At 46.6% G+C, this 18,655-nt stretch overlaps 1 protein-coding gene across 1 annotated transcript in view; it reads right to left on the reverse strand.

Moving 5' to 3' along the window:
- Positions 1 to 665: 665 nt before the first annotated feature.
- The window catches only part of PSMD14 (proteasome 26S subunit, non-ATPase 14), a 1,137,097-nt gene continuing 1,119,107 nt past the window's right edge, over positions 666 to 18,655 (reverse strand). Inside the window, exon 11 of the mRNA XM_069616337.1 lies at positions 666 to 1,940. Coding sequence (XP_069472438.1) covers positions 1,842 to 1,940 — 99 coding nt within the window. The 3' untranslated portion in view covers positions 666 to 1,841. The remainder of the gene's footprint in view (positions 1,941 to 18,655) is intronic.

The raw sequence follows: 18,655 nt of genomic DNA on the forward strand, positions 1-18,655 counted from the left end.
TTGAGAAACCGGGGCAAGGCCTGGCGACCACCTAGCAACACAGGAATGCGATAAAGTGGGCTGCAGCAGCCAATAAGGAAGGACCTTACTTGACTTCTGCAGCCAGTCCCTGCTTTCTATGATTGTTTCTCTCTCTCTCTCTCTCTCTCTCTCTCTCTCTCTCTCTCTCAAACACATACAGCATGTCACAGAAAGTGGATTAGTCTTTCAAATTTGAGTGAATACCCTAATGAAGTTTTCTGCCAAAGTTGAAAACCTGCATTTTGGATCAGTTTCTGGCCAGATACTCACTTGAAGCTGAAATTCCATAGACCCCTATTGTTAAATATCAATGTACGAAATGCAAATCCCTGGATGTTTATTAAATGAGTAATGAAATGCACTGTTTTCCCCTGAAATTTTTCTAGTACACCACAGAGCATTATGGATTGGCAGGTCCTCAAAGCATATGCATTTGTTTTCTCAAAAAGCACAATATCACTTCAAAGAATAGTTTCTGTACGCTCATGTAGAGGGAAAGGCTAACATGATGCAAATGCCCAAGGCATTCAATAAACTACACTCCTAACAGCATAATCTATACACAAGGTGATACAGAAAGAAAACCTAGCTAAACAATGCTAACACATCAGTAAGTCATTTATATAGATGACCGAACATGACTGTAAATTTGATAGCAGGATTTATTTATTTTTGGATACATTTAGTTTTATTTCACAAAAAACGCAGAATAAAATGCTGCAGAAAAACAAAAATTACTTGTAATGCAGGAAAAGGCGACATATCTGCACATCTTACATTAACTGACCCTATTCACTGTCTGAAGAACATCGTTTTTGTTTTTTTCTATTTCAAGTTTGAGCTCTCTGACAAGACCTCGAACCAGGGTTCCAATTAGTGTGCATTGTACGTGGCTCAAAGCTGGAGGTCACGCAGTACAGTCACATTTTTGAGCCGATAATGATCTACAGCATTATCTTTCAACCTTTATTGCTAAACCATTATTTCATTATATTTTATTAGAAAGTATGATGTGAATAAACGCATTTAGATAGAGGTAAGCAACAAGTATCAAAGAAAAATCGAAATTAAAACGGAAGCAATACATTCTCAGCAGCATTACAATGGGTGCTAATAAAGTATACTGCAAATCCTCCCCTAGAAATAAGTACAACTACAAATCATTAACGTCTCTATGCATGTTGCAGATGCTAGGTCCACTGGAACTCACGTGACAACGACTCCATTGTGTTAAATTCTTCAACAATGTATTTCACAGGCAAAAAGGGGTGTTGAGCATAAAAAATAAGTAAATAAACACCATACACAAAAACGCGCTTCTCTTGACATACAGCAAGCAATTTATTGCAGATTAAGAAGTTATACATTTATCACATTAATCACTCATTAAAATCATATTTGCTACAAAAACCCATTTCTCATTTACATTGTTTCACCGGTGTTGGCGAATGTTAGTGTAGCTCTCCAACAAATGGCAGCAAAAACAGTACTCGGGAGGCTAGATAGGTGCAAATATATTTATTATGCGGCAAAACCAAATATGCAGCCCTAACACTGACTTATTTGAAATTGTTCTAGGAACTTGATAAAAGTTGGCCAATCCAACACATTCTTTAGCTGCTTTGGAATATCCATAAACTTGACACAGGAAACGAAGTAATTGCACAGCAGAGACTAAAAGGGGTTATACAGTACTGCTCTCAGTTTGCAGGTGATGCCACATGTCTCCCACTTCTGAATAAACCCCCGCAGTCCCCAGTGCACAATATTTCAAAAAGGCATATGCATTGAACACTGCTTAGTCTTTTACACTCAAAGTATTATTTAAACACAACTGTATCTAACATAGCTGCTAAACATTGAACGATATTTGAGGTCATAAGAACATCCACGTGTTCTTCCAAGTGGCGTTTTGGGTCCTGGGAAAAAAAGAAGAAAATAAAAACACAATAAGTAATACTTACAAAAAAGAGCTAAACAGAGGAAAGAATGGGTAAATGCAGTATACAAAAACACAATGCGCATCAGCAGATACTTTTTTGTTCTTAAATAATGGAGTACAATGATTTAGAAATCACCTGTACATTTGGAGTCAAAAATCATTTGACATCCTCAGGTTGCCATTCTTTCCATCTCTCAGGTGTCCACAATGATAGGTTGCAGTAAACGTTATACACATATTCGATGTTCTTCCGACTATCCTCAAAAGTAGCAGTGAACATTACGTTACCAAAATAGTATCCATTATTTACGGATCACAACTATAGTAGGATGCATAAGGAATTAGATGGTTGACAAAGACAGAGACAATTTAGGTTTTCTTGTGAAACGTCTTAATAATTTGGTGCATGAGTATTGCCACCATTTGAATGCATCCTTCAAGACATTTACCAAGTGGGTAGGTGAGTAAATGAAGAGATTGAAAGCAAAACAACTGTCAAAGCGTTTATTAACGTCAATGCAGTAATGACTGGTGCATTAACTGAAGTACATGCAACAAATATGCAGATTGAACTAAATAATGTTTTTGATATCCGCAGGTAGTTTCATAGAGCTAAACTAGAATGTACCGTAATTCTTTATGAGATCAGCACCTCTTCAGTCTCTACCTCCAATGCTTCCTTTCTTACCACTTGGTTACACTTTTCCAAAGACTACAGAAAGCAATGTAGATTTTGGAGTTTTAGAAATTATGTATATTTAGAATGCTCCCCATAATAAGTCCTAAGGCCAGGAACAGAAAATGGGGTGACTGGCAAATCACCTTGGGGAAGTCAGATGGGCAACACATTTGAAGCCAGATCGGCTGACAACAGAAAATGCATCCATCTCAAACTCTTGACAGATACAAAAAGTAATAGAAACACCAGTTATGTGAGCACTCATGTTAGCCTAAAAAAGTAATGGAGCCAAACGTGTTTCAAAAGTACTTTATTTAGTCTTCAGATAAAGAGGCAATTGCAGATGGGAAAATTCTTAATTTAGTCACAATAACAAGATCTAGTTTGGTTCCTTTATGTGATTGTAGAGGAGCAGGTAGACACAATCTTACCAGTTCCCTCCCCCTCACCACCGTCATATTGGAAAAGTCAGAGAAGAGCAGTAGATGGGACCTACCTGTAGAGTTCCTATTCCGCATAGAGTGCATGAGAGACATTATGCAGACAGTCATACAGAAAGTACCCTTGCACTGAAAGTGTTGAAGGATGTTGCATGGATGAATGCTACATGGAAGGATGTCGCCTGCCAAGATGTCAGAATGCATCAATGAATATCACGGATGGACGTTAAAATAAAATCTGAAGAGGACAAAGTGATGTCATAAAGAAGATTTATGAACCTATGCTGAAACAATATGAAAAAACTTAAGAGTAACAATGTCACTGTAGCACCAAAAGTAAACAAGCACCAAAGGTAACATGGATCTAAAGCTAAAGTAATAATGGAACTAAAGAAGATGAAGTAACTTACTGACCAAAAACTGTAAATACGCAAGGTAGAAAGAAAACAGGAATATATAACATGGCAAGGACAGCCATAGTAGGAAAATGGATGACTGCTCACGTTGAACTTAACCAAGCTACCTCAGAAAGAGTCTGAGGCTGTAAGAATCAGGAGACGCAGAAAAACAGCTCTGTGTACCGAGCCGATGATGAGTCAAGGTTGGCCCAGAGCGAAGATGCAATTTTGAGGGATAAGCACAGAGCACAAAGGGAGTAGACGGATAAGCTCTGAATGTGGAACATTCTTCATAGATGAGGAAAAGAAAAGAGAGCCAAACTGCTTGTTAATTAAAAGCATACAAAGTTCATATGAGAGAAAGTGAGCAAGTCTCTAGATGCCAAGAGGAGCAACAGCACGATGCATAATTAAATCAATTAGCAGCAAATAGAAGGCTGAAATTAAAAAATGAGTGGTCTCTTCACATGTGACTCAGAAGTCAAAAACAAATGCTATTCATTAGAGCCTTAAGATAAGATAGTGGTGTGCCCACACTCCCTTGAATGTTCCAGGCAACAAGGTCAACTATGACAGAAGACTTTGGTTTGCGGCCTGCCGATGACAGTTGGCCTAGTTGGGAAAATGGGGAGTAGCCTGACAGGATTCAAATACCTAGGTTTCGTTTCACGTAGGTGCTACTAAGGAGCCGATAGTTCAAGGTTGGGATAGTGTGCCAACCAATCAGTGGGGGTTTAGGGACAACCTAACGTGCAATGTAGCATAGACCAATTCACCGTTTTGTCTGCTATAATCAGTACTATACGTATTTAGAGGTAGCTCAAGGCGTGCCCTACAGATAAGGGGTAGCCAAGGATGCACTAATACTTATAGGTTATATAAAGTAGATATGTTCCCTTAACCAACCCCTTCCCTTGATAGGTTTTGTATTTTGCCACATAGAATGACATCATAGATGACGCATATTGGGGCACAAGACCTCCATTTAATCAAGCTTCTGTGTGAGAGTGCATGCAATAGTTTGATGTCTGCCAGTTGACCCTGCTTTATTAAAGTGAAAATAAAGTAGTACATTGCCATATTCTGTGAGTGTGTCCGATTAATTGGTCTGAGATCAATTCCATCTAGCAGACGCTTCAAAGTGCTACAGCGCATTTGTTAGTGCGGATGGTTACAGTCCAGTTGACCTAGGCCAGATCCAGACCCAGATCCCTGGATGCTTGGCTACTCCCACCATTAGCCAGAAGACCACAGAGCTTCCTGTGGAGAGCGGTGCGCAGAGTCACGTCGGCAGGTCCCCCTTTGACGAAATTCCTGTCCGGTACCCGCAGGTGCCTAGTGGACGGAAGGCGAAATGGTTGGTTGAGGGAGAGTCGATGCCGGTGGACTCGAGCTAAGTCACGAATGTAAGTAGAACAACAAAGGTGGTAAAAATAGGGGGAGGGATTGTGTTGTAAATAATACGTGTAAAAAAGTAACAGGATTTTATGGGGATATTATAAAGATACCTTGATTCCAGGTTCCAAGGGGACAGAAGGGTATGCACTGAAGTAAAGGGCGTTAAGGAATCCTGAGGCAAAGCCTGCAGAGGAGTGCGTATCAAACGCCAAAATGGAGTGAAACGTAGAAGGGATACATTTACTAAGATAGTAAAGAAAGGCATACGCAGTGTGGGGTTATACAACTGTTAATATAAACTTTTGTTGTGTCTAGACCGATTAATATAAAACAATAGAAAAAATAAAAGATGTAAAGATTTGCCCCAAAAGATTGATGTCCCTCAGGATGGGAAAAATCAAAGGAAAATAATATATAAATAAAAAAGAGACTCTTAAAATACTAATAGTAAAAGAATGATATAATAAAGGTTGATAGAAAGTGTAAACCAAGGAGGAAACTGAATATCATCGCATAGATATTTAAAATAAATAAAGTCAGCATTTAAACTATTTTGATTGGGATTATAAACAACGATTGGTGGGGCCTGCGCCAATTGACTGGCATGGTATATTTGATAAAATAAAGAATCAAATAAGAAATCTGGTAAGTATTGACGGTCGAAATCGATCCGTCATTATGGGTTACACCTCTTTTACATGTTTAGGACATGGCCAAGATACACAGTGAAGATAAGGAAATATCATTCGGAATGGGTTTGAGGCACAACCAATAAGATACCCATGCCGTGGCCTCAGGAGGGTTTGCTGTCAAAAGATGTATTAAGGCATATGACGACATATTTGCATGCCACATATAAGGGAAACCAGTTGCAGAAAAGGTTGGCCTTTGAGAACTTTGGAAAATGTACCAGAGTGAGAAAGAATATGCTATCTATAGGGATTGGATGCTCAATCATCATAAAAGGGAGGATAAAACTCCTTTGGTTCCCCTTTCTCCTCCTGAAGACAAGAGCACAGATACAGAGGAGAAGGGATTTTACCCTTTGAAAGAATTAAAAGCAGCGGCGGGGTATATTAATCCAACATATGTGCCCACCGCTTATAGCAGCAAGTATAATGTGGAAGAGAGCAAGAGCAGAGAATGCAAAGATATCTCAACACGCGATGAAAGTAAACAGCGTGATGAGAGAAAGGATAGACAAGACAGAGGGAGAAGCAGGGAAACAAAGAAATACAGGATAAAGCTAAGGGAATAATACTGTAGAATGAATGGATGGGAGGACTAATATTGCTTAAGCTAGACGATAAGGGTGTGGATGGGCTTCGAGAAAGGAGAGAAAAGAGGGAAAAGAGAAGGAAGAGGAAAGCATACAAGGAAGAGGAATAAAACATGCAACCGAAGGAAAGAACAAAGAAGATATGAGGCAAGGATAGATTAGAAGTGAAGAACCGAGAAGAGATAGAAGCCCAAATAATTAAAGTATGTAGGTTGCAACCAGGGCAAGCGGAAGATGAAATGAGGGGATGAGGAGAAGAGAAGAAGAAATGAACAAGAGTAGGGGATTAAAAGATAATGAAAAAGAAAATGTATGCCATAGGAGAATAGTGCCGATTGACATACGAGAATGACTGGAGGAAGAGAGAGGTCACAATGTCCCCTATGGAGCTGCAAGGAATGCCGAGATCAGCATGGGCTGGTGGGCAGGGTACAGAAGATAGATCAAATGCTTGGGAAATTATATAGGTAAATGAGGGACAGAGTAAGGTACGAAACCCAAGAGAATGTAGAAGGATCCCTATTAAAGGCAACTGAAGGTGGATTAGATGATGTCATAACAATCTAGTATGGAACATTGTCTTTAAATGGATTAGACCTTGACGTGGAAGACAACAGTCACACGAGTTGGGGCATACTGATGCCAGACGAAGAGAGGGAGGAGAATGAAAGGGTGCAAAGAGAGGGTGCATGCAGGTTTTCAAAAGAATCAAGTGCAGAAAAAAATAATGAGTAAAATGGTCAGATTTAGAGGACCTTAAAGAAAGGACACCAGAACAAATAACCTAAGCTGAGCGACTACAAGCATGATCGCATAGTGCAAGGGCTATATCCCAATCATATGTAAGCAAGTTAAGACCATCACCAGGAATGGAACAAATGGGGGAGGCTAGCTCTGCCTTGAAGACAAGGAGTGTAGTTAAATATGATTATGAATCAGGATCTTCACAATTCCCATTATTAGAGAAGGGGGTGGGGGGAAGACCACAATATATACCATGGCCGCAGATGGATAAAGACAAATTAAGGTGTAAATTGCCAAATTAAACTTCCGGTGCAGGAAAATTGATTTATGAGTCGGAGAGAATGACATCAGGAATGACATTAGTTATAGGTGATGTAAGAGGGCTGCTAGCAGCTATCCTAGGGGTAAGAACTGACAACATTTGGAAGTGAACAGGATACGCAGGTGTGACTGCAAAACAAGACACGATGGCAGCCATTTAATAACTGGAGAGGAGGCATATGTCAGGTGCTCAGAGTACAATATTCAAGATATTCAGGACAAATGGCGGCAGGAGACTTATTTTACCACATTTTGTGTTGGGGACTACCTGAGCCAGTGCAACGGCAATTGAAAAGACAGGTAGGAATGTAAGCGAAGCCATGGGCAGAAATACAATTGACAATCATGCATCACTGCTGATTAATGCAGAAGAAAAATAAGAATGTTGAGAACAGGAAGCAGACTCAGTTCAGAAGACGTTGTCCAAAATAGCCACTGGGGGAGCAGTATTGACGAGTAATGAAGGATGGGTGACACAGGAGGTACAGTCAGGGTAGCAGAATAACACAGGATATCCCACAGACCAGAGTGGGAACAATTATTGGCCAAGAGGAAGAGGGAATTGGTCTAGACGAGTAGGACGAGGTGGATTTCAAAACTCTCAGGGAAGGAGGATTTTTGGTGGACAGCCACAGCAAAGTTGGAATTGTGGGAGAATGGGACATATAGCTGGGACATGCAGAAGTAGAGGAGACATGCAGCAGAATTGGCAAGCTCCAAGAGGGGGGATGGGTTATGCTCCACAATATAATGCAGAACCACAGAATAGTATGCACAAGATCACACATATGTGCCACAATCCAAACAAATGCAGCCAGCACCGCTGCAAATGCAATCGCTGCAAGGGCAACCACAGCAGGTACCCATGCAAACAAGATCGACACAACCACAGCAAGCACAGCCACAGCACGCTATGGTACCACAATGGAACATGACCCCAGGAGCTCAACAAGCACCCACACCCAAATTGGGGAGTGTGACTGTGACAGGAGGCCATCCTTTCACAGGAACGTGGATGAATTTATACCCACACTAGGACAGCCCACAGAGTGACTTTATGTGGTAAGTACTATAAGTGACACCAGACCCGAAGAAGAATCAAGGGTCAAGGTGACAAACGGAGGCATAACATTTTTATTTCTGGTAGACACTGGAGCCACTCGTTCTTGTGTCCGTGAGGGAAAATACTCAATGTTAGTAATGCCATGAATGCTCAAAGATTCTCTGGGGCGACGCGTTTATTTCCATTTACAGATGAATTACCAATTTCTATAGGAGGACATGATATGTCAATGCTGTTAATATACTCTAGGCAGACCCCAGTTAATATATTGGGACGTGACATGATAAAACTTAACATGACCATGGGCCTCATTACGAGTTCGCCAGTCTGGATTCAACGCAGCCGGTAAAACTGTACCGGCACCGTTTACCTGACCGGCGAATTCCGACCTTAGATCCCGGAAACAACACCACCCCAAAACCACCACCGCAGAGACAACACACCTGATAACTGCATCGGCAGACACAGCAAAACGACACCCACAGTTACCGGCTATAGGTAACACTGTGCACATTACGAGTAGCATGGACACAAACTCCGTCACAAAATAGGCAGTAAAAACGTGAACACCATGGTGGTACTGCCGCGGAGATGGCGTTAAAGTGTCAGGTGAGCTGAATCAGGCCACAGGTGCACCAAAAGAGCCCAGCTGGACCCAGCAGGCCACTGGGAGCCTACAAAAGGGCCACACCCACACCCATGCCAACTCTAAACACACTATGCAGGCAGCCGCTGTAGCAGCATTGGATCTGGGCCTATTGAACCTACAGGGAGCATTGCACATGGTGGCAGCAATGTTGCAGAGGAGGAGGCGGAGGAGGCGCAGGCGGCAGATAGCAAACACTGCACCCATACCAAACCCAAATGTGCAGCCGGCACGACCCTGCAGGCTGCCGGCAATACCCCGCATCAGGGCCTCACCCTGCAACCTGACCCCAGGGCAGATCCATGCATACCAACGGCTGGATCGTCCAACAATCATGTCCATCGTCACCATGATTGAGGAGATCCGAACCCGCCTTGGCATACGGACGGCAATCCCACCCCTGCTGAAGGTGGTCTCAGTACTGCATTTCCTTGGGACTGGAACGTATCAGCACACTGTTGGTGAGCTGCACGGGCTGTCACAACCCTGCTTCACAAGAATACTGGACCATATACTGGATGCCCTGCTGCGCCATGTGTCGGAACACAACGCCCTCCCCCGTACCCTCGCCCAGGTCATTGCCACCAAGTTGGCCTTCCGTGCCATTGCGGCCATGCCAAATTGCATTGGTGCAGTAGACTGCACCCACATAGACCTGACCGTACCATGTGCAGTGGAGATGGTGTACCGCAATAGGAAACTATACCACTCACTGAATATACAGATGGTATGTGACGCTGGACAAGTGATAACATATTGCTGCGCATGTTTTCTGGGGCCAACACATGACTCGATGGTCCTGCGGAATTCGACATTGCCCCGGTACATGGAACGCTATGCTGAACAAAGCACATGGCTATTGGGCGAGTACAACTGCCAAAGCACAGCCCCTGTGAAAGGGGGCAAGGGTTTTCCAGGGCAATGACCTGTGTGTCTGGGTTCCTACAACTGGCAATGCATCACTCCCTGGCCAATGAAATGGACCGTCACCACAACCCACACTTTCAAAAGCTACACATCACAGGTGGGCACAGTGTGCCCGTACACACCCTGACTAAGGAGATGCACAACCAAGACATGTACTGGTAGCACAAGTCAATACGACATGAGGCAGTGATTCCAGCCACCCACCCAATGCACCAGTGCCCCCCCCAATGCACATGAGTGCACATCAGACATTGTGCATCGACCACATCATCACAGTGTCCATTGACAGACTCCTCCATGTATGTACACCACTGCACGATGCCAAACTTATCAACCACAAATGAGCATGAGGGCAACTACATATGCACAGCAAGTCGCTGGACAATGTCCGAGTGCCAATGTGGACAACAATGACCCAGGAGTGGCATTCACACACTGGTCAGACCATTGCTTGCCCCCATATGGTTGACTAATGACACATGATTGCACTGCATCTGATCAAGACATGGATACCACAAGCACCGACATGTCCCCTCCATTTACATCCCATGTAGGTGATGAAGGATATGCACTCATGCCATGGCTGATGACACCCGTAGGGAGGCCACGGAACAGGCATGAGGAGAGGACATTTGGCCTACTGAAGGCCAGGTTCCGCTGCTTGAGCAGATCTGACGGGTCACTGCTGTACAACCCAGTGAACACGGGTAAAATCGTGCTCGTGTGTGCCATGCTGCACAATATGTGCATGCACAGGAACGTCCCTCTGCCCCCAGACACAGAGGATGATGGTGAAGTAGATGATGAAGATGACAATGGTGATGGGATGGCTGCACCCCCTCGCAGGGATGCACTCATTCACATTTACTTTTGAGAGACTGTACATGAACAGCATTGCAGGATTATGATGCATGTCAATAAATGGATTGATTGCAAATGAAATAACGGATGTCCACTCGTACAATCATTTCAAGAAGTGATTTATTGTCAACAAAGCAGTTAAGAAGGTGAATTGGATAGGAAACCTGTACACCCGTGCCCACCCACCATCCAATCCTACCCACCCCCAACCATGCCCCAGACCACTTACCCCATCATGGACCCCCACACCACCCAAACGTACCCACCCACATACACCCAATGTTTCCCAGATTGTCTTGTGGACAGTCATTCCCACATGGCACCATTTCCGGCCGCGCTTATGTGCATAAGCGTCCTTGCCAGAGGGTGCACTCAGCCGACTGGAGCCCCTCCGTGGGCTGCCAATGACGGAGCTTGTTGGGGTGGTGCTGGTGGATGGCACTGGTGGTGCTACTTTTGGCACAAGTCCAAGAAACGCCTGCTGGGCCACATACATGCACTCGGCGATGGAGGACATGACACTGTTGCCCTCCCGGACATGGTGCACCAAGTTGACATTTGTAGTGGCAAAACGCCCGATGACCCTGGAAAGCTAATGCACCGATGTTGCATTGCTTTCTCGCTGCTGCGTCGCCTCCTCCCGCTGCAGCCTCAACTCCTCCCGCTGCAGCCTTGCCTCCTCCCACTGCTACACCACCTCCTCCAGCTGCCTTTCGACAAGCTGGGATAGGGTGGCCTGCTGTTCCTCCATCCGCTGCATGCATGCACTAATCTCTGCCATGGAGGGTGTTGGTGACCTCATGGGGCTGTGCAGTGAGGGGGGCTGAACTGCAGGTTGTGAAGGGATGACGGGTCATCCATGTTGTCCTCCTCCTCCTCCTGTCCTCGATCTACGGACTGCATGATAGGGGCACTGTTGCTACTGGATGCAGCATCCTCCGCAGTGTAGACGGCCTGTAGGATTGTTTCTGTGGCCATGGTGGGAGCGTGTGCCACTTGTATGGCGGTAGCCTGTACAGGGATCGACAGGTGGGCAGGTGGATCTGTGCCAGTTGCAGCTAGTGCCTGTGTCCCGGAGGTGCTTGCATCCTCATCCCCGGCAGGATGGCTGCGTCGGCCATGTGCAGATGGACGTTTTCGTCGCCTGTTGGGCATTGTCAGTCGTGTGGTGGTATTTGGTGGGTCCATCACATGCATCACACTGAACGATCTGTGACCACTTGCATGTACACATATTTGACTGCTGATGCACCCAGGTCTGTGTGTCACAGCCTGTTCTCAGTCACGCACTGTGTGCCTGTCCAGGGGGCATGTACTGAGTGTGTTGCTAGTCATCTGGGTGATTGGTGGGTGCATTGGGTCACTCTTGCCTTGGCTGGGTGGGGTGGGGGGGGCTGGGTTTCATCAATGGGTGCATTGGGTCTCTCCTGCCCTGGCTTGGGGGGGGGGGTACATCAATGGGTGCATTGGGTCTCTCTTGCCCTGGCTGGGGGTGGGGATTATCAATGGGTGCATTGGGTTACTCCTGGGGTCCATTCACACTCAAATGGCTTTGTACATTGTGCACTTACCGGCATCAACAGGGGGGCTCACTCCTGCCTCTGCGTCACCAATGCCCTTTATGCCCTCAAGGTGCAGGATACTGCTGCACCGCTCCTCCCACGACTGCAGTTTCAATGGGGATGCTGGGCCTCCACCGGTGCCAGTGTTGTGCAGCGATTAGGTTACGCACTCTCAGCCGGAGGTCATCCCACCTCTTGTGGCAGTCCTTTACAGTGCGTAGGGTCACCCCTACTGCAGTGCACTTGCGTGCTGCTTTGGCCCAGACTTCCTTACGGCGTTGCGCTGCCCGGTCTGCACTGAACAGCATTTCTGCATGGTCCACTATGTGCTCAACAAGCACTGTGAGCTCTGCCTCACTAAACCTCTGCTTGCGCTGTCTTCTTGCAGGAATCCTTGAAGCCATTGTGGCGTATGATTCTCACAGCTCAGGGAGGTCATGTGGCCTGTGGTCTGTGAGGATGGCAGTGGATTTTGGTTTAAATAATGGCCGCCTCTTTTTCCGGTTTTCACGATCATGGTGTTTCCACATCCGGTGAGTCCTTGTACATGCCGGCGGGGGCAGTCATGGTTATTCCACTGATTTTTGGGGCGATATGTCCGTGTCTGTGGGTATTTATGTGCCGGCGGTGACACTGTTTCCACGTTGGTCTGGTGCGCGCGACCGACAAGCTCAATCGGCAGTTAATTCTGTGACCTTGCGGTCGCGGAAACGGTGTCACCGTTGTCACGGAATCTACTGTTTCTGGGTCAGCGAACTCATAATGAGGCCCCATATCTTTTACTAACAAACGAATAGTGTGCTCTACTCTAGGGATACACTATATGAATGTGCAAGAGTGTATATTAGCCTATGCAGGCCAGAAGGCATTACGAGGAGTACCTTTAGATCTCAAAGTATTTTTGTATATAGTGACTATCCTATTATCATGGTTACACAGGTTGGCAGGGAAAATATTGAGAATACCATCCCTTAGAATTAGAGGCAGCAGTGGTCACAGAAGAAAGAGTGATGCTGCATGTAACAGACAAAGAAAGGGGATGGAGGACAGTGATAGCACTCCGTGAATGATACAAGTTAACCGATTTGACACACCAAGAACTGTTTAGAGATGACTACACTGATGATAAACTAGTGTTTTTCATAAGTATCACTTATTGGATTAAAGTAAAGAATATAGAAATACTGCAGAGAATTGCATTGGTAAAAAGAAGACTGCTATTCTTTCAGGAAGACTTGGAGAAAGTGCCAGAGATTTCATGGACTACGAGCCAATATGATATTGGGCTATTAAAAGGGATAGGTGCAGTTCAAATTAAATTAAAACCAAGAGCTCTTTTACCAAGAGTAAAGCAATACCCCATTGTCCAGAGAGGCGGATGAAGGTATATTTGAAACCATTTCCGAAGCAAGGCATATTGGTGCCATCAGACGCAGGGACTGTGGGGGTGCTAGACAGGTTGTGGAGTTTTATTCAGGATCTTCGCCCCCTAAACAATATAGTCGAAGCAGAGTTTCCTTTAGTTCCAAATCCTGCAACTTTACTATGTAATATCTCATCCACTGCCAAATATTTCACAGTTGTCCATTTGAAAAATGTATTCTTTTCGATTCCCCTTCATGCAGACTCATACGATTTGACCTCATTTTCATATAGAAATGATGTGCCTGAAACATACTCTATTGCCTCAGGGGTACTGTGAGTCCTCTTCGATCTTTAACAGAGTTCTCGAGATGGACTTGGGGAATGATCAACTCGAAAGTGCAATAATTCAGTATGTGGATGACATTTTTGGTGTGTAGTGAGAGAGGAAAGATGCAGAGAAGACTCAGTTAAACTCATAACCATACTCTCAGAGAAAGGATATAAGGTAGACTAGGAGAAATTACAATATTGTCAAGAAGAAGTTTGGTACATAGGATAGTTGATGTCCCACGAAGGGAGAAAAGTGACACCTGAAAGAACAGAAGCAATTCTGAAAACCATAGCGCCTAAAACAGTGAGGGAAATGCAACAGTTTCTAGGCTTATGCAATTATTGCAGGGCCAGCATTTTCGATTACAGTATGTACATTCAACCACTTTTAAAAGGGCTCAAAGATGAGACTGCTAGGAGGTGCATACCAGGATGGACGCGTGAAGATATTGCTTCGTTCCAAGCGTTGGGCCCCGGTGGAGTACATGTAACCCGACACCGCCTTCAGGCATCCGTGGCCTTGGGGGAGCTGCAGGCAGTGGTCCCCCCCTGCCCAAATCAGAGCCGGAGGTTCAGGGGAACATGGAGACTGTGAACTCCAGGCAGCAAGAGGACTGAAGATCCCACGCCAGAGGCAGTGAATGTTCCAACACCATCCCCCACAGGAAAGCAGTGGAGACAGCGCAACTTAACGGAGAGAGGGGGGGGGGGGTTCAGGGCAACAGCCCGAAATCACAGCAGGACTTTGGCAGCCTTCGAGCAGCTCCTTGCCAGGAGACCAGAGTGTGGTGCTTGGCCCGCCGGGGGGGGGGGGGGGATTACTCTCCACCGGAGACATGCTGAAGAATGTAAAGAGCCGTGCTGAACCCCGATCTACGCCAAAGAGGAGCCCGGTGACATCCACCTGGCACCCGCAGTGAGGATGCAGTCATCTCCCCGTGGGCAACCCCCGGCAAAAGTGGAGACCTGGAGGGCCGGCGGCTAGCGGCCAGCAGCCCCGACAGGCAGGAAGACCGGAGAGGGAGGAGTGGTGGCCCGGTGCCAGTGGGACACCGTGGGACAGGGAGCAAGGTGAGAGGAGCAGCCCGGAGCTACCAGGTGAGAGGGTCACGGGAGCCCACAGCATTCAGGGCAAGACCTGGCAAGAGGTTCCGGAAATATAGTGAAACACCACTGAGACTGCAACCTGGGCTAAGTGGGTGAAATTAAGGCCCCCTAACAGGCTGTTAAATTAGCACTTGACACCAGGTGGTCAGAATCCCCCAAGGCGGGTGTAGAGCCACACCCTGGCCCAAAAGATATATTTACCAAGAGGCCCCAAAGCCAGAGGAACACAAGCCTGGAAGGTGATATTTACGAGGGAAGGAGGCCTCAAGGTGGACGAAAAGGTTTTTGCCGGGGCCGGTACTGGACGCTCACCCAGGCGGAGGATAAAAGGCGCACCCCCCCCGTTGGAGTGAGGAACGAAATCACTGATCGTCTTGGATAACATCAAGGCCTATTTCATCAACTATGCTGATGAGACCCAGCTAGTAGTGGAGTTGAGCGTGGGACTACATTAGGGACAGACAGACTGTTAAGGACCTCTACAACATCATAGAATCATGGATGGACCACAACTAGATGCATTTTAACAGTAATAAAACCGAGCTGGTGTTTGGTTCCCATCCAGCCAGGGCCAAATTATCTCCCCACTATGACTCATTCATGATAAAAAACACATATCCAAGTGGTGAGTAAGGTTAAAATGTTGGGCATGACTCTGGAAGCCTCTGAGTTCAGAGGCTCAGGCTCTGTATGTGAGCAAAATCTGCTCATATTACCTTAGGCTTCTTAGAGCAATCAAACCTTTCCTAAATGAAGCAAACTGTACCACCATAGCAAGAGCAACCATCCTCTCCAGTCTGGACTACGGGAATGCACTTCTGATGGGTGCTAGCAAACAATGCATGACCAAATACCAACTAATCCAAAACAATGAGGTAAGGATAATTAAGCAGAAACCCAGGACAGAGCACATTAGCAATGCCAGAAGGGATTTACACTGGCTAATGGTAGAAGAGGAGTTATTTTCAAATCTTTGACACTTATTCACAAGTGCCTGTACGGGAAAGCACCTGCCTATTTAAAAACGAAAATTGTTCGATATACACCAGCCCGTGTGCTGAGATCAGAAGCTCTGGGACTTATAGTGGTTAAACCACACCAGAAAGCCAATGGTTTAGGCAGAGCCTTTCCCAACCGTGCAGATACTAACTGGAACAAGCTACCGCTGAACCTGAGAGCCCAATCACCTCGCTTTCAGAAAAAACTTGACAACATTTCTCTTCAAATGAAGACGGCTTCCTTTAGTTAGTTAGGCAGGCAGTCCTCTCGGTGTCTTGGACCATGCCAAGTGTCTTGTCGTCAAATTTTGTCTGAGGTCTCCTGTATGTGTCTTTTTGATGCACCCCGATGCCTGTGGGCTTTCGGCGCAATACAAATAATAAAATAAATACTGAGGCTGTACTGGACAGGGTGGTGATTTGAGGGCTCCGCGTCACCCCGGGGGCTGCCGCAGATGGCATGGTGAGAGAATTGGAGAGCAAGTAGACTTGCAGCAGTGGCGCAGAATCCCAGTAAGGAGGTGAATCCAAGAATCACAGAGCAGACGCCCACATGTGTATCACCAGCACAAACTCACCCTACGCTGACAAGGTTGAGAGGCTTCAGGTGTGCTGGGAAAGAGTGCCCGGAGCCCGGCGAGGGGACGGTGGACACTGAGTGCTTGCATCCATCAGATCTCGGACCCACAGAAACAAGAGGCAGAGGCACCCCAGAGACAGGAGTGGACACTGGGAAGCCCTGGAAGTGAGCCGGGGTGCCACTGCATTCAACCTAAGGGGCCCGGATCACACAGCTTGTGAAACAAACTCAACTGGCACGGTACACGACTGTGGGGGAGAAGCGCCTCCTGAGAGGGCCAATCTAAGGCGATAACCAAGCCGAAGTGGGGAGAAGACCCCACTCGACTGGGAAAGCCAAACACCCTGAACACAGCCAATGGGGAAGGGAGTGCAGGTACCCAATTGCAGGGTCAAGCTCAAGCAGGGGCTCATGGACTGACCTCAACAGTTTGGAGACAGACGTACAAGGCTGGGTAAAGATCTCCAGAGACAGCTGGAGTGTGGAAAGTAGGAGGCCGAGCCTTTAACACCATGTTGCCTCTAGCCACACAAGAAAGGGGCCTGCACTCCGCAGGAGGACCGGGGAGCCGTCCAGGAGGAAACACAAGAGCGGTCCGCAACCGCAAAGAGGGTCTCCCACAGGGGTCTTAACACTGCAACGCTTTCGGAGATATTAGGGGGAACACCCAAGGGGGGACCCCCTCCAGCTCTCACGAGATGGCGACCAGAAAGGTCCTGCCCCCGTACTGATCAGAGAAGACCTGAAGGACATATTTCACGAGATTAAAGCAATCAGAACGGACATACAATCATCTAACTGCGACCTCAAGGGCAGTGTAAATAAACTAGAGGACAAAATGGAGGGGATGGAGAACAACCACCTACAAATGGATGTCTTCGACATGAAATATGAAGCACGTTTAGCAGACCTTGAAATGAGGGAGGACGCAACTTTGTTGAAGCTGGACGACCTAGAAAAAAAGAGAGGCGCAACAACCTACGAATTCTGGGAGTGAAAGAACAGAAAGCAGAGTCAGCAGCCAAAGTAGGGTGGAAAGTACAAGGCCTGATAAATCAATTGTTCACCATGGAGGGGGGCAAAGAGGTACAGCTGTAAAGGGTCCACAGAGGCAGAGGTGGTGGTGGTAGAGGCCCAAGGTCCATAGTGGTCTGCTTCCTTAGATACAGGGATAAGATGGAAGTCCTCGAAAAAGCAAAGCGCCTGGGGAGCTTCCTTTACGAAGGCGACGTGGTTAAGGTGTTCCAGGAACTGTCGGCCCCGACGCTGGCCCGTCGCAGAGATTGCCGTCCACTCACGCAATGGCTCACTGACAAAGGCATCAGATACCGGTGGTCCTTGCCCTTGACATTTGAACATGGGGAAGTAGACAACTGAGTAACTAGTGGACAAGAGGAACTAAGTGCTCCAGGTCATCAAGGGCGAAGAGGTGGCTGGAGATCAGGAGGGGGCCGTGGCGGCTCCATTGGAACGGTGGGGACCCACGGGCCGGCAGGCTACAAAGAAGATGCCAGGTGGCAGATAACTCAAGACGTTGAATACCCCCCCCAAATAAGGAGAGTGGGGATAAGAGTTGAAGGACAAGAAACCACAGTTCATCGGAAAGGGGGTGACTGAAAGTGCAGAATCCCTACTGGGGGGAGGTGAGGTGGTAATGGGGACAATGGAGGAGTCGAGACTTCATCCTTAGTGGCACACCTTAGGGTGGGCGCCTCAGGCATTGCAATGTTCAAGAGGTGAGAGGGAGATCCGGGGGGGGGGGGCAGGGTTAAACTTGGGGTCTATACATCAATAGGCAGACCTAAAGTACGGAGGGAAGATATTGTATTGTTCCGAACCGAGTGGTCAGGAGTGGAAATCATGGCTCTTGATGGCGCACCCTGAGATCAAGGCCGGGTGGAGGTCCTCAAGATAGGCTCTCTGAATGAGAAAGGCCTTAATTCCCCTACAAAACGCTCCTTGGTGGGAAAAGAAATGCAAAATTGCGACCAATA

The sequence above is a fragment of the Ambystoma mexicanum genome, chromosome 9 (genome assembly GCF_040938575.1).
Source record: "Ambystoma mexicanum isolate Mex_15411 chromosome 9, UKY_AmexF1_1, whole genome shotgun sequence".
NCBI classification, from domain to species: Eukaryota; Metazoa; Chordata; class Amphibia; order Caudata; family Ambystomatidae; genus Ambystoma; species Ambystoma mexicanum.